The sequence below is a fragment of the Camellia sinensis genome, chromosome 10 (genome assembly GCF_055761805.1).
Source record: "Camellia sinensis isolate YWXY chromosome 10, ASM5576180v1, whole genome shotgun sequence".
Classification (NCBI taxonomy): Eukaryota; Viridiplantae; Streptophyta; class Magnoliopsida; order Ericales; family Theaceae; genus Camellia; species Camellia sinensis.
In genome coordinates this window covers 98,671,125-98,688,558 of record NC_138970.1, presented here as the reverse complement: position 1 = coordinate 98,688,558, position 17,434 = coordinate 98,671,125, and the positions used below count along the sequence as shown (strand labels likewise).

At 34.2% G+C, this 17,434-nt stretch overlaps 1 protein-coding gene across 2 annotated transcripts; it reads left to right on the top strand.

Moving 5' to 3' along the window:
- Positions 1–2,235: 2,235 nt before the first annotated feature.
- LOC114292244 (uncharacterized) lies at positions 2,236–6,616 on the top strand. Of its 2 annotated transcripts, XM_028236144.2 has the most exons (3): positions 2,279–2,649; positions 3,843–3,896; positions 6,254–6,616. In XM_028236144.2, exons 1-3 carry the CDS (start codon positions 2,362–2,364, stop codon positions 6,485–6,487), a joined length of 576 nt encoding a protein of 191 aa, XP_028091945.1. In that variant the 5' UTR covers positions 2,279–2,361; the 3' UTR covers positions 6,488–6,616. The 2 variants fall into 2 exon arrangements, with proteins under 2 accessions (XP_028091946.1, XP_028091945.1); XM_028236145.2 differs by lacking the exon at positions 3,843–3,896 and having other exon boundaries at positions 2,236–2,649.
- Positions 6,617–17,434: the final 10,818 nt, after the last annotated feature.

Here is a 17,434-nt window from a genome sequence, read left to right as displayed (position 1 = left end):
AATAATTTAATCAAATAAAACTCGAGCTGATCCATCGATGGCTTGGCAAACCCATCCTATGCCTTCCTCTTTGACAATTTTCCCTTCCTCCTACCGGAGGAACTCTGGCTCTGCCCCTGGCTAAGATAATGTTTAGTCAAAACGATGTGGTTTTGATTTTGGTGTTTTTATTTTTCTTTTTTTTTTTCCTCTGTTTCTCTCATGTGTCTCTCTTCTCTGTCTCAAAATTGAATATGAGGTTCGAACTAAGGAAGGAGAGGAGAGGGAAGTACAGACGACAGGTTAAGACCCAAGATACATGAACCTACAGATATTTCTGCCATGATTGGTTTATAAAATAAACAGCTCTTCTGAAATGAGCCCCAACAAACTCAACAAAATTGAACTAGAATTCTTTTCGATAGGAGAGAAGCTAGATCTTTTTAATTAAGGTTCATTACTAACAAAGCAAGGCGAGGAGCCCCTCCACTTGAGTAAAATTATTTTCTAAGTAATATCTGCAGAAATTCAGAAAGTTGAATGTAGGACAGATTCATGAAAAAATTTATATTTTGAATTATTAATTTTTATAAAATTTACTATTTATTTATAATTATTTTTCAAAATTACTATTAAATTGAAAATTTCCCTAATTTAATTTGGGTTGGGTTTAGTCAAAGACACCACACAACTTAAAATCCAAATTATATATATATATATATATATATATATAAATTAGGGCTCTCGGGTGATAAATCAAATTTTGAATTTTCTTTACCCAAAGGTTCATGTGCTAAAGTACTTTGTCCATAAGGATAAACTCTTATAAAATGACCAAAGTACTCATGTATATATATATATATATATATATTATTTTCCAAACCAAACCTAACCAAATCATTTTCTGTGACGCTCCAAAATCCACACTAAGAGTTGTAGTCAAAAGAAAGTCACTAATAATTCCTATGGTGAGGGGAAAGGATTTTAGTCAAAAGAAACTCTTATTATATCATTGTGAGGGGAAAGGGTAAATAACAAAGACATGTCTACGGTGCATAGGTTCTCCGATTATTATCTCTTTCCCATTCACATTATATAAATTATAGTAGTTGTTTTGATATTATTAATAATTTTATCAAAAAGTATATTAATAGATTCTTAAGTTTAATAAATTAATTGGCCTAATTACAAAAGGGGAAATTCTCTAATATATATTTTGAAAAAATGTGTATAGCATATATACCTTAATTATATAGTTTGTGGTCTTGGTTATGACCTATAGTGATTTTGATTATGACTTTGTTATGACTTAGTTAAAACTTATTGCGATTGTTGTTTCGAATATGATCGTCTTTGGTTATGACCTATAGTTATGACACATTGTGGTATTTTTTTTTATAACTTGGTATTCTGTCTATTGAACTCACTAATCGAGGTGACCAATTTCACCGTTTACTTAGGGCCCAATTAAAGCCAATCCTAAACCCTATATGGATTGGTCCCAAGAAATTGTGGTGTTGGTTGATTGTAATTTTGATTTTGATTAAAGATGTTTTTTCTTATGCTTTAAAGATATTTGATTATGATTTATTAAGTTATGACCACAAAAAAAAAAATGATTTGTTTATAACACTTTATAATATCGACCCTATAAAGTGTCATAACCTACATATGATTATAGCATTACTCTTTAAAAAAACACAAAAACAAAAAACAAAACAGCTCAAATTTGTAAATAATTGGGAGAATTTTAAAAAAATGAAAAGTAAAAAAATATTTTTTAAATGATGAAGGTACAAGATTTATTTGCATTATCTAATGTATAAATTACTTATATCTCTATCATTTTAAAATTAATTTTCTACTCCACTTTTTTGATATTCCCCTAAATAATTCTGACAATTACATATTCAATTTATTAGGATCGATCAACTGAATAATTCTAAGGCCCCGTTCAAAAATTAATTACTTTAGTTTACATTTTAATTTTTTTTAACAAACCGACATACAGATTTTTTTAATTCCAATCCAAATCTCAAGTGAGTTTGCCTACTCAACTTCTGCCTAGCCCTAGTTTAAACTTTGAGGGTTCGTTTGAAAATTAATTATTTTAGTTAATTTTTTAATTTTTTACGAGAAATTATGTAAAAGAAATTGATGTAATAATTTATAATAATTTTTTTAACTGAAAATCACACTCTCGAAGGGGTTTGAGTTTTTTATTTTAAAAAAGTGAATTACAATCTAGTCCACTCTGTCCTCCACCTCAAATAGCACCAGCCCTATCCTATCCCATCCCACAACGACATTCACACATATATTTAACTACCGGCTAATCTCTCTCTCTCTCTCTCTCTCTCTCTCAGATTCTGTGGAGAAGCCATGGCTTCTTATGCTAGTATTAGGCAAGTCCTCCAGCCCAAATGTACTAAATATTCTCAATTTCAATTGAGCCCATCTTGGGTTGTTCCTTGCTCACTTGTATTCAAGACCAAGTACATCAGTCGCTTCTCCAGGCTACATGAATTTTCCGGCCACCGGAATCTGACAGCTGCCTCAAAGGCAACTTCAGGAAATGGTGCCAAGGAAGATGAGGATGGAGTGTCTTTGGGGACCATGAAATTGCCATTAAACACTGACATTCCTAGATTTGAAAGCTTGCTTTTCCAGGTACTTGTTACTTTGTCCAGTGAGCCAGTGACTTAGCTTCTTGTGTGTGAATGGAATGTTAAATGTACTAGCCAACTACTCAAAACAAAAGTGCAGTTATATATATAATCTTCAAATTACATATTTCTGCTGAGCATTGTTTGGAGTAGCTTGTAATCAAAGCTCTATGTGCTTTTCTAGATAAACTGCTTGTGCTTTTTCTTGATTAATATCTAGTTTGAAACAAAATGTGCAGTAAACATGTTGACAACCAACAGAGCAATGCTATGTAAGCAAATCACAACTTTTTGATTAAATATATAGTAAATGAACATGAAGCATATACTTTTATGAAAGCCAACTCAATTCACAATAAAAATTGTTTTCTTGTGTGATGAGAGTGAGATTGAGGGAGGAGAGATGGGCAGGATGAAAATGAGGGTTTCAATGAGAGGGAAGCAGATTTAGAAAAAAAAATAATTTCCCCCAAAAAGAAACAAATTTTTTTTTCTTGTGGCATCTTTTAGTGAAATTCCATTAAGGTTGTGTTTAGATTTTGGATTTGTAGAGGTTTACAGACAGAGAAGAAAAAGAAATGGAACAGAGTTTCCAATTCTTCTCTTTTTTACAAATCCCTCCACAAAATTCAAGATTCCAAATATCACTGAAAAACATATAATGGTTGAGTGACATGTTTTAAAACATGCTAGTAAATTACTTTTGTCGCACTTTTTGCTGGAAAATGCCACTACACTGATGCCACTAAATCATATTTTTCTTTTAGTGCATATTTATTATACTTGATTGGATCTACTTGACAGTTCCCTCGATTCCAAGGAAAGATTTGCTGAACAGCGTAAAAATTGGATTTGTCTGAAAAGTGAACTATATAGCTACGCAATTCAATTCTCACGGTAGCTAGATTCTAAGTTGTGGACTCAATAAAGAAGATGATGTGATTTCAATTCTGTCATCTGATTATAATAGAAGAAAGAATGAAAAAGTAGTGCATTATGTGCTTAAGATGTATCATCTGAGGTGCTACTGAAAACATAAACCCTGAAATATTATTCACCAGGTGGCTCTCCTCTTTCAAACCTGGGATTGCTGATAACTAAAGGATTCTTCTATATAGATCAAACAACATTTAACTCAATGTTTCTTTTCCCCCTTTTTATGGACACTGGTTTTTTCCCCCTTTGTGGTTGTTGCAGTGGGCGAACAGTCTTTGCCAAGGAGCTACTTTGCCACTTCCTATGCCTTTGAAGGTTGGTAATTCTATGTATTTTATTTATTTATTATATATGCCTTCTAAACCACTAGTAAGATGAATATGTTCATGGGATTGTTGTGACAGTGCTTACTTCAGCCTAGGTAATGAGGCTTGTCCCAATACCTGTGCAACTTATCCACTCATACCAAGTCTTTGAAATCCTCATTAAGGTCCGGTTTAGTGTCAGTTTTTTAGGGCTTCTTCTAATTATATATATGTATATTTTGGAAATTTGTGGTAGAGTATTTAGTGTAACTTTTGCTTACAACTTATAAGACAAAAAAAAAAAATAAAACAAACAAACAAACACAAAACTTAGTGTAAAAAAAATGCTTATTAGGAAGCTGGGGGAGGGATATTTTTAACTTTTGTTTTTATGACTATCAACTTTTAACTTGCAAGAAGTTGTACTAAACAAGGTATAAGATGAGAGTAAGATACTGCTCTGTAGATTGCAGACAGGGAGATTGTGAGCTAACACAGTCCTTGAGACACACAGAATCTGCAAATTGTTTTTACCATATTGCACTTCATTGTTTTTATTTTTTATTTTCCCTAATAAGAAGATCAACTATGTGGTCTTGAATCTGTTGATCAACCTAACTTTTCGTTCATATTTCTCTTCAATGGGATTTTTCTTATCCTTTTTCTCCTGTCTAAATCCAAAGTATGGTGATCAGAGTACTAGGTATCAGATTTGTCATGTCTACCTTAAAAAGGGCATATTATAGACTAAATCAGACCAGACAATTTATAGTATTTTTGCTTGGTTTGCCAAGCCCCATTGAAAGGAAGGCAACCATTTAATGAGACGATAGTTCTGCCATTAGAAGCTCTTAGCTAACTTCAACGTTTTTCTCTTGCTTCACCTATTCATCGTTTTCTTCAAACTTCTTGATAAAAGTAATTTCAGTGACCTCTCTTTTGTCAATTTCAATGTTCTCACTGTTGTTGAAATCAACATGATTTTCTACTTCAATTGAATGTCTGTTTGGGTCTTCAAAATTTTCGAACATTGAGATATTCAAAATCTTTTCTTCTTCAATACGTGGTTGAGCATCACAAATTTGTTAACCTACAAGACTTGTTTGACCTAAACTTGGTAGAACTATAGTCATGTTTCTCGAATAATCTGTATCCATAATTGCATAATAATTATTGAATTGCAAAGAATATTGTGAATCAAAATTACATTGGAACAATTGTTTCGATTCAAGTTTTCTTTGATATTGTTGATACAACATTGGCCCATGATTTGATTGAAGGAATCTAGAACTCATCAACTTCTTCATCTTATACTACGTCCTAATTGGTTATTTATATTGTCACCTTCGATCTTACTGCAATTGTTTCCACCATATAGAAATATAACCTTGTAACTTACATGTGACATATTTGGCTTGCTTTTCTTCTGAGATTTCCACACTTAAGGAATTTGTCAACTTTGTGAAACCAATAAATAAAATCCTCAGCATGACAAGAAGTATTAAAGTGGAGAATTTCTGGTTGTACTTGATAATCTAAAAAATCATGATTGATGTAATTATTCATATTGAACACATCGCTGAATCTTCATTGTCACCTTATCGACTGATATTCACCATAATCCTCGAATAACTCATTTTCATATTCGTCTTCACTATCGTATTGATAATGAGAAGATCGTCTCAAGACGTTGTGGTTAATAGGTTGGCCTTGGGCAAATCTCATAACGCGATTCCTATTAACGTTGTGACTAATATGTTGGCCTTGGGCAAATCCCTTGACTCGAATCCTATTAAATCTTTCTGTATGGTCATTGTCAATAGAGCTTGTGCTTCCTTTTTCAATGAATGACATCAAGTCAGGCGAAACCTTGCTTTGATACCACTTGACGCAGCGGAATACATGGGAGACTAGATATCGTTCTAGTAAATGAAAGGGTTCTCGAATCTACAAGAAAAACAGAACCTTGAATCCATAAGAAATAGAAAATATCTTAATTATGTTGAATAAATGTTATCTTTGCCATGAACCTTACATAACTATTTATAATAACATAAATCTTGAAGAGCAAGTATTGGACACCAAGAAATCTCAAATTAGGAAATAATATACTAATCTAATTCTTGAAAAATAAGAAACCTAAGAAATTAGGAAAAGCAAATCAAAAAAATTAAAAAACCTAATTTAAAAATATTTATATTAAATTATAAGAATTCTAGTCAAATAATATATCAAAAATATTAAAATTAAAAATATAAAAATTCTTAAAATCTTATCCTACATCACTCTGAACTAACACGTGCTTCTTTCCTTGTTAGACTTATTTAGCTTCTAAAGAGTGAAATGCATTAACCTTCACCTGAACAGGTTGACAAAATCCCAGGTGGAGCTAGACTGGGTTTCATCACTATTGGTGACGGAGAGACTGAAGTACTTGTCTACATAGACTGCTTAGTTTTTCCGGCAACTGATGGTTCTGGTCCGGTTTTCCGAGCAATAAGGAATGGATCCTTGAAAGATCAACCACCTCCCGGAGAGCCACGCATAATGAGAAGCCTGCTACTAGCCCTCAAAAAGTCGGCCGAAATAGCTAGAGTTTGAATGAGAATGAGTGTTTCCTTTGAGTTGTAAATTGTAATAATATATTTTTCTTTCAATGTCCTTGTGATCAATATATGTCGTTATAAACAAAAATTTAATATTTAGCAAAGAGATCAATGTCCTGATCTAGTGATCTAGTGTGTTATTTTGGTTTTTGAATACACAGAGACAACACATTCCACAAAATATTAATAAATAAATATTAATTTCAAAATGATAAAAATAAAATATAGTCTTTAAATTTCGGTCTGCATTATTCTCCCACATTTGAAAAGACTCGGCCTCAAGTTTTTACGGATTGAAACAATTTGATTAGTCTGTGCTTGTCTGTATTAATCTTGTAATATTCCACAAAATAAATACATCTTTTACCGTGAGGTATTCAGTTTTTAATTCTAGTTCGAGATGGTGGTGAATGAATATCATTACTTTTGTTCTATTCAGCAATGGTGTTTCATTTTCATTCTTAATGTTATTTCCAAAATTCATTGTATCAAAGTGACTTAACAACATAAAAAATCTAAGATAAATAATTTTTTCTCGAAATGTCAAGGACTGTGAATTCTAATTTTGAAAGAGTCCATATATTTATGCACTATTTAGAATTTCTTCATATTTACTTCAACCATCACTACAAGAAAAATCACCTTTGGCGACTAAATTTTTAGTTAGCAAAAGTCCATTTTTAGTCGCCAAAAGTCGGCTTTTTAGTTTCCCCGACTAAAATTTTTAGTCGCCGCTTTTGTCGCGAATACATGGTCGCCGGAGGTATTGGCGACTAAAACTTTTTTAGTTGGCAAAAAACAAGTCTTTAGCAACCAAAGTTTTAGTCGCCAATAGTGATTTACACTTTTGAAAATCATACATTTAGCGACTAATCCTTTGGTCGTCAATACTCACTGAATTGCCGACTAAACCGTTTAGTCGCCAAAATAAAGACTTTTGGCGACTAATAATTTTAGTTGCCAAAGGTGCTTCTGTGAAAAAAAAAAAATACCAACTTTTTTGCTTTTTCTAAGATTCGAACCACCAACCTGTCCCACATTCTAAACCTTTAGCAACACACTCCCTCCACATGAATATATATGCAATATATATTATTTATATAGTATATTGACTCGTATTAATATAAAACTATATATATAAATATAATTATTTTTATTCAATATAATTTATGTAAAAAATAAATTATTTACTAAAAAAAAATTGAGGACACTTTTGGCAATTAAATCCATTATTTAGTCACTAATTCTGTAATTTTGGGCTACTAATTATTTTTTAGTCGCTAAAAAGATAAGTTCCACCTAAAAATAAACAGTTTTGGCGACTAAACCTGTTTTTAGTCGCCAAAAACGTCCCCTTTTGGCTACTAAACTGAATTTTAGTCGCCAATTGCCTGTTTTTAGCCACTAAATTTTTTTTAGTAGCCAAAAAGCTTCACTTTCAACAACCAAACTGTTTTTAGTCGCCAAAACACGTATAATCGGCGACCAAACTGTTTTTTAGTCGCCAAAACCTATACTTTTGGCTACTAAATTATTTTAGTCGCCAAAAACCGTCACTTTTGGCTACTAAAAAACCTTTAGTCGGTAAAACCCATATAATCGGCGACTAAATTGATTTTTAGTCGCCAATAACTATACATTTGGCTACTAAATTGTTTTAGTCGCCAAAAGTCTTCACTACTAATTCCATTTTAGTTGCCGAAAATGGCACTTTCAGCGACGAAAATAATTTTTTTAGTCGCCATTTTCTGCATTTTCTTGTAGTGCATTTTAGGACGCAGGGGCCTGCTGTGATTAAGTTATATATAGTAGGTAACTATTATAAGCTCATGGAGGCTTTTTCTGAGCCTATTTCGATGATTTAAAATGTTCATATTGTAAGGTATGTCGAGTAGATCATTTATAAAAAAAAAAAAAAGGAATCGGATATTTGTAATCCTATAATAAGACCAATTTTTTTTTTAGATGATATGTTCAACAAATCCTATAATATGATTAGTTTGGAGTATTGGAATAGACTCGGAATAAGCTGTTAGGGAAATTATGTGCTTTCCCACAAGTAAATCAATCAATGGAAATAAAAACTAACGCGGAAAAATTAAATCAAAAGCAACACAAGAATTTTACGTGGTTCCCTCAATGTGAGGTACGTCCACGGGATCGAAATCCAATTCCACTATCAACTTAATAGTTTCCAAATGATTACAAACGAGACACGAATGCTCTCACAAACCACCCTTAGATGAATTCCAAATAATCACAAATAAACAAGAGGAAAGACCTCACCAAATAGATAAACCAAAATCTTCAGAATCAGAGTGGAAGAAAACCCAAAATAATAACCCAAATCAACATCGAAAACGAACCAAACGAAGCAGCTGAAACCACACCACCGAAGCAAGTATTAATCTCACCAATAATAATGATCAATAGTTGCTCACCTTGGAAAACTAAAATATGGAGCAGCCGCACAACACTTTTTTTTTCTTGGGAAAAACAATACCAATAATATATTGTGAATCTAGGGTTTTTTTTTTTATTTGTCAAAACCTTAGTTGTTTCCAAACTGAATTGGGTCTCTACAAAATTAGACATAATATATAAAAATATATTATAACTAATACCAAACCAAATTAAACTCTTTTAATAAATTAATTAGGTCCCACACTCCAATAAGGAGGTATACCCAACAATTCTTCTCCTACCGACTTAGGTGGAGACATCAACCATACCCGCCAAAGTTCGACACTTTAAATGTTTGTCCCTCGACAAAGTCTTAGTCAACATATCTGAAATATTATCATCTGTGTGAACCTTTTCGAGTTGTAACAATTTCGAATCTAACACATCACGAATCCAATGGTATCTCACATCAATGTGTTTCGATCTCGAATGAAAAGTAGAATTTTTACTCAAGTGAATAGCACTTTGACTATCACAATAAAGCACATACTTTTCTTGCTTCAAACCCAACTCTTGCAAAAATTTCTTCAACCATAACTATTATTTGCAAGCTTCCGTAATGGCAATAAATTCAGCTTCGGTAGTTGAGAAAGCAACACATTTTTGTAACTTAGATTGCCATGCCACAGCTCCCCCTGCAAAAGTCATCAAATACCCCGAAATAGATTTTTTAGAATCAACATCACTGGCCATGTCAGAATCTGTGAACCCATCAAGCATCGGCTTACCATCCCCAAAACACAAACACATCTTCGAAGTCCCTCGAAGATACCTTAGAATCCATTTTACCGCTGCAATGTTCTTTACCCGGATTAGAAAGAAAACGACTCACCACACCAATGGCGTGAGCAATATCCGGCCTTATACAAACCATAGCATACATTAAAGAACCAACTGCTGAAGCATAAGGAACTTTCAGCATCTCTTCCTTGTCTTTCTCACTTGTAGAACATTGATTCGAACTAAGCTTGAAGTGACCCGCAAGTGGACAACCAACCGGCTTTGCTTTATTTATGTTGAACCTCTCAAGAACTTTCTCAATGTAGCTTTCTTAAAACAACCAAATCAGCCCCTCCTTGCGATCACGAACAATTTTCATACCAAGTATTTGCTTTGCCGGTCCCAAATCTTTCATAGCAAAAGACTTGCTCAACTCTAACGTCAACTTGTTAATCATGGTAGAATCTTGACCCACAATTAGCATGTCATCAACATAAAGCAAAAGAATAATAAATTTACCATCCGAGAAATTTTTCACAAACACACAATGGTCCGAAGTGGTTTTAGAAAAACCATTATTCATCATGAAAGAGTCAAATTTTTTGTACCATTGCCGCGGGGCTTGCTTGAGGCCATACAAACTTTTCTTCAATTTGCAAACAAATTTCTCTTTCCCTTTCTCCAGAACACCTTCTGGTTACTCCATGTAAATTTCTTTTTCAAGATCACCATGAAGAAATGCGGTCTTCACATCAAGTTGTTCAACTTCAAGGTTCATACTTGCAGCCATGCCAAGTATAACCCGAATAGAAGACATCTTTCACAACCGGTGAGAAAATCTCATCAAAGTCAATACCTTTCTTTTGCCTAAAGCCTTTCACAACAAGACGTGCTTTGTACCTCAGATTCTTGCCATCATTCTTCAATTTGAAAATCCACTTATTTTTCATAATTTTCCTCCCTTTAGGCAACTTCACTAAATCATAAGTCTGGTTTTCAAGCAATGAATTCATTTCCTCGTCCATGGCCTTTTTCCAATCACCTTTCTTTGCATGCTCAATTGCTTCTTGGTAGCTCTCGGGCTCCCCTTGATCGGAAATCAACACAAATTCATTGGGAGGATACTTTCTCGAAGGTTGTCGGTCCCTTGTAGATTTCCTCAACTCAAGTTGTGGTGACGGTTCTTGAGTTGGATGCTCTTCCTCAGTTTCTGGCTCAACTTTATTAGGATTAGCATCATCCTCCACATCTTCAATAGGTGGCTGTACATCTCCCTCATTTTCATCATCAACTGAAGATGAAGGAGCTGGATCCATGTTAATGAGATCACTAGTTTTTGGCTTCGATTGATCACATTTGCCAAAGTCTTCAATTGTTCGGTCTTCAAGAAACACAACATCACGGCTTCGAATGATTTTCTTGTCGACCGGATCCCACAATCTATACTCGAATTCATCACGCCCATAGCCAAGAAAAATGCATTGTCTTGACTTACTATCAAGCTTGGACCTCTTATTCTTTGGAATGTGAACAAAAGCTCAGCAACCAAACACTCTCAAGTGCTCATAAGACACATCTTTGTCGGTCCAAACTCTTTCTGGAACATCACCATTCAAAGGATAGGAAGGAGACAAATTAATCACATCAACTGCTGTCTTCATTGCCTCACCCCAAAAAGATCTTGGCAATTTAACTTGTGAAAGCAAACACCTTGTTCTTTCCACAATGGTGCGGTTCATCCTCTCGACAACGTCATTTCGTTGAGGGGTCTTCTTAACTGTCTTTTGGTGCCGAATACCTTGGTTGCGACAATACTCATCAAATGGCCCAATGTATTCACCACCATTATCTGATCGAATGCACTTCAATTTCTGCAATGTTTCTCTTTCAACCATGGCCTGAAAATGCTTAAATACTTCTAGAACTTGATCTTTAGTTTTTAGTAGAAAAGCCCAAACTTTCCTTGAATAATCATCAATGAAAGTAACAAGATAAAGTGCACCACTATGTGTTCTAACTTTTAAAGGACCACAAACATCCGAATGAATCAACTCCAACACATTTTCTTTTCTAGAAGCAACATTTTTATGAAAAGAAACTCTATGTTGTTTACCCGCCAAACAATGAACACAAGTTTTAAGATGTGTACCTTTCAAACCGAGTAGAAGCTCTTTCTTGAACAAAACTTGCAGCCCCTTTTCACTCATGTGCCCAAGTCACTTGTGCCACAATTCAGTAGAAGTATCATCTTCAAGTGTATTGACAACATATTTACAAATTTTTCCTTGCATCGAATAAAGTGTATGAGTCTTCTTGCACTTAGCCACTACCAAAGAACCCTTTGTGAGCTTTCATATTCCATTACCAAATTTGTTGTTGAAGCCTTCATTATCTAGCTTCCCGGTAGATATCAAATTGAGGCGAATGTCGGGAACATGCCTTACATCTTTAAGCAACAACTTGCAGCCCAAATTTGTTTCCAAGTAAACATCACCCATGCAAATAATCTTGGACAAACCTTCATTACCCATTCGAACAGAACCATAATCTCCTTTAGTGTAGGTAGTGAAGAAATCAACTCGAGAAGTCACATGAAAAGAAGCACCAGAATCAGTCACCCAATTACTCTCTTGGCCCACAAAATTGATACAATCATCTTCACAAACGACGATGAGATCATCGGTAGTAACTGCCGTTGTGTCTTCTTTCTTCTTATCCACACTTTTGCCACGCCTTTTCTCCTTACTCTTGAGCTTTCGGCATTCCCGCTTTATGTGCCCTTTCTCATGACAATAGCACTCAATGTCTTTCTTTGAAAAAGAACCATCTCTTGATTTGTCACGGCTTTGATCACGACCATGAGGAGTCTTACTTCTCCCCCATGTTTTGCTTCGGCCTCTCACAACAAATGCTTCTGAATGAGAGGAACCCGCTGATTTTCTTCTAGTTTCTTCATTTAACAAACTACTGGTGACTTGGCTTATTGTGACAACTCAATCGGGCGCCGAATTACTAACTGTCACAACCAAAGTCTCCCAACTTTCGACCAAAGAACTAAGTAGCATCAAAGCCTACAACTCATCATCAAAAATAATTTTTATAGAAGCAAGTTGGTTAACAATACTCTTTATTTCATTCAGATATTCCGGAATAGGGCTGTCCTCTTTATATTTTAAATTAACCAACTTACGAAACTGAAAAGCTTTATTTGTGGCTGATTTCCTATCATAAAGGCTTTCTATTTTTTTCCATAAATCATGTGCTGAAGTTTTAGTAGCAACATGATGAAACACACTGTCATCAATCCATTGACGGATAACACCAACGGCTTTTCGATTAAGCCTCTTCTATTCATCATCTTACATATCCTTGGGTTTTCCAGAATCACTCTTAATGGGTCCATATAAATCTTTACAAAATAATAGGTCCTTCATTTTAGTTTTTCAAGTTACCTAATTGCTTCCATTGAAGCTAGACATACGACCCACATTCCCCTCCATTGATATACACAAATAAATAAACCCAAATAAACAGTAAGCTCTGATACCAATTGTTAGGGAAATTATGTGATTTTTCACAAGTAAATCAATCAATGGGAATAAAAACTAATGCGGAAAAATTAAATCAAAAGCAACACAAGAATTTTACGTGGTTCCCTCAATATGAGGTACGTCCACGGGATCGAAATCCGATTCCACTATCAACTAAATAGTTTCCAAACGATTACAAATGAGACACGAATGGTCTCACAAACCACCCTTAGGTGAATTCCAAATAATCACAAATAAATAAGAGGAAAGACCTCACCAAATAGATTAACCAAAATCTTCAGAATCAGAATTGAAGAAGACCCAAAATAATAATCCAAATCAGCACCGAAACGAACCAAATGAAGCAGCCAAAACCACACCACCGAAGCAAGTATTAATCTCACCAATAATAATGATCAATAGTTGCTCACCTTGGAAAACTAAAATATGGAGCAGCCGCACAACACCTTTTTTTTCTTGGGAAAAACAATACCAATAATATATTGTGAATCTAAGGTTTTTTTTTTTATCAAAACCTTAGTTGTTTCCAAACTGAATTGGGTCTCCACAAAATTAGATATAATATATAAAAATATATTATAACTAATACCAAACCAATTAAACTCTTTTAATAAACTAATTGAGTCCCACATTTTAATAAGGAGGTATACCTAACATAAGCACCCATGGGCCTCACAATAGTTTTTGCTATGACATTAGTCACTGCAGCATCCCTAGATCTACCACTTTATAAAAAGATCATACCAACTCTATTTTTATGACATTTAACTTTTCCTCTCAGCTGGTTATAATATAGATGGGTAAATTATACTTTACTCCTTTTATATCACTTTTTTGCTTTGGCCCTTAAGTTTGTTAGTTTGTTTATTTGTTTGTATTTTTAATTTTTTCCCTCCACTTTAACCTTTATGTTTCAAGTTTTTCTAACTTTACTCCTAAAGTTAACTTTTATTAAAAATTAGACAGAAAATGACATATTAACAATCACGTGACATAAAAATATTTTATTATATATGACTCATATCTTTGACATAAACTTAAAAACTAATATAATAATATATTTTTATGTTATGTGATAGTTATTGTGATATTTTTTGTCTATTTTGAACATAAGTTAGCTTCAAGAGTAAATTGGAAAAAAACTTGAAACATAGGGGCCAAAATGGGAAAAAATAAATTTAAAGGTTAAAGTGGGGAAATTCTATTTTTACACACCTAGTTAGCTTAGGGTACACACTTAATGAAATATTAATTTAATGACAATTATATCATAAATAAAAATGACTATAATAGACATCCAACAACATCCATAATATTATATAAAAAATTATCTGTACACATCTTTTAAGAACAAAAGTATCTCAATATATACTTTTTGAGTTAAAAAATAAAAAATCATATTGTTGTCACATTGCTAGTGAAGTAGTTACTATTTTTTTAGGGGATCCTAAAAGGCCTAACTTTTGCTGATAGATTCTTGTTTCCGTGGTTACAGATCTGTATGTTCATAATTTATTTGTTACAGATGTGTTTATGTTGCTTATTTTCTCCCTTCCATCATTTTAGTTAGTTTAATAAGGATTCGTAAATACTCCTCTTGATGGCATATATTTGTAAATAGACATCAGTTTCAACATCTTTGCCATTGTCATCATTGATGCCAATCGGAGTTCTCACTTTTTATCTTGTAATTTTCTTCATCTTCTTTTTTACTTGAAGAATGTGGCAGTTGTTAAGAACTGGTATTATTTCAAGCTTATTGTTCAACCATGGGCTGTGAAATTTCTCCACTGGTCTATTGTTAACTAGGATAAAAATTATTAGAGTTTTGCATTCATTAAACTTGAAAAATCTAGAAATCCCCTAGATGTTGATTTGTGATTATGTATCATATTTAAGCAGAATAAAACAATCCCAATCAAACAATCAAGACAAAGAGACACAACGATTTTAACGTGGAAAAAATCACAATTGGACACCTCCAACTGTGATAAAAAAACCACGGGCAACAGCCACAAGAACAAATCCCCTAGATGTTGATTTGTGATTATGTATCAAATTTAAGCAGAATAAAACAATCCCAATCAAACAATCAAGACAAAGAGACACAACGATTTTAACGTGGAAAAAACCACAATTGGACACCTCCAACTGTAATAAAAAAACCACGGGCAACAGCCACAAGAACAATCCACTAAGAAGATTTAAAGGAATTACACAGGTATACTCTCAATTACCTAGCGAATCCACAACGCCTAATTGAACCAACCTCTATGTGCCTCTTCCAACCCCATCTTCACCACGGAATTGTCTTTCTGATGAGCCACTCCGGATTCCACCAAAGCTTCAGGCTCTAACTCTTCAGAATCCACAACTGAAGAATAACTCTCTCTTTTGTATAGCAAACAAAAACCTTTGATGTACTCTCTTTTAAACCATGAGTTGAATACTCAATAAAACATCAAAGAAAACTAGCAAAATCTCTCCAGATATAAACCTTAAGATCCAAAAATAAGGCCTGGAGAAGTCCTATCAATCCCTTAGTTTTGGGAGAAAACCAAGTATTTATAGAGAACCAAAAGTAATCCTAGATACAGAAGAAAACCAACTCTTTAATCAAATCTGGAAATCTGGGATCGCGCGGTCCGCTCGAGCTCAACACAGCCCGCTCGAGCGGACTGACCAAAAACTGCGTGCGAACAAACTGAGATGCGCTCGAGCGTAGGAGAATCCGCTCGAGCGTAAAATCACACCCACCAGTATTTTTTGCTTGCCCTGACAAAATACTGAGACCTGCTAATCTACGCTCGAGCTCACAAGGCTCCGCTCGAGCGGACAGAACAAAAACACAAAAAATTACAATTGAATCAACACAATGTTTTGTCTCCGGATTTGACAACATAGGTAGTACCTTCTCTGAAAAGCACAATTCGGGTTGGATTCGCATCTAAACACTCATAGCCTCACTGAAATAAAAGTGCGAATAAAAAATACAACTGAAAGGAGTTTTGTCAAACGGGATTGCCAAGAAATAAAACCTAACAATCTCCCCCTTTGGCAATGCCGTGACAAAACACACCTAACAAAGAAAATCCTAAACACCCCAACCCATTACAGCCAACAAAACCAACTTCTTTCTCAAGGTCATGATCTGCAAAACAGTTATTAGTGCCACAATCTCCAAAACAACTATTAGTCCCACAAGAGTATATGAAAAAGTAATAGACATATGACACGATTATCTTGAAACATGAGATGGAAAACATGAATAGATGAAAACTAAGACTCATGAAAAACACCTCTCAAACAACAAAATCAAGATTAAAGACCACCCCAAGCAATGATATGATGATGTAAATATCAGGGGCATGCAAGAAGGGCAAATAGGGCATAGCAACATGCAAAACATATAGCCAATCTCCCTTACCAAACATAATAAAGTGTTCATGCTAAACAACTCTTGCAATAATAAACCAAACTCCATTACCAACCCACATCAAGATGAACCAAACTCACCCTCACTAAAAGCAACCACAAACACTAAAAACAGTGAACAAGAAGAAAACGAAAAAAAATAATATGGTGGAGCAAGCAAGGAATTTCAGATTTGTACCTTAAAACACACAAGATTATCCAAGAAGCACAATTACTAGTAAACACAATGTGCACAGTCTGTAGAAAATTCCTCATGAAAGAAAGTGATGCATTATGTGAAAAGCATAGATCCCATGATAAAAGTGTGTGTGTGACTCTTGGAGTTCGACAAACACTAGATTCAATCCTGGTAGTGATATGAAAGTTGGACCTCCGACAAGAGAATCTAAGCACAACAAAGGAAAGTCAAACCACTAGGAATCAAGGGGTATTTGGTGAGTAAATGCGGAGGCTCCCCCTCAATCAATGAATCTTTTCCCTTTTTTTTTTCTTTCTTTTTTTTGCACATGTTTTTTCTTTCTTTTGCATATTTTGTCTTCTTCTATTTCTTTTTCTTTTTTCTTTTTCTTTTACTTTTTCTTTTGCACAATCATTGGTGGCTGACACACTCAAGAGTATGGAAACCGAACCAAAGAAGCATGGATATAATAAGGAAGGCCTGGTTGGTGACTCTGAGGTAGCCTTTTCCTCATGGCTAGATTGCAAAGAATTAAGGGGAAAGCCATGGAGGTGCAAAAAGATGGTAGGTGGTTAAGAGACTCAACATCACCCAT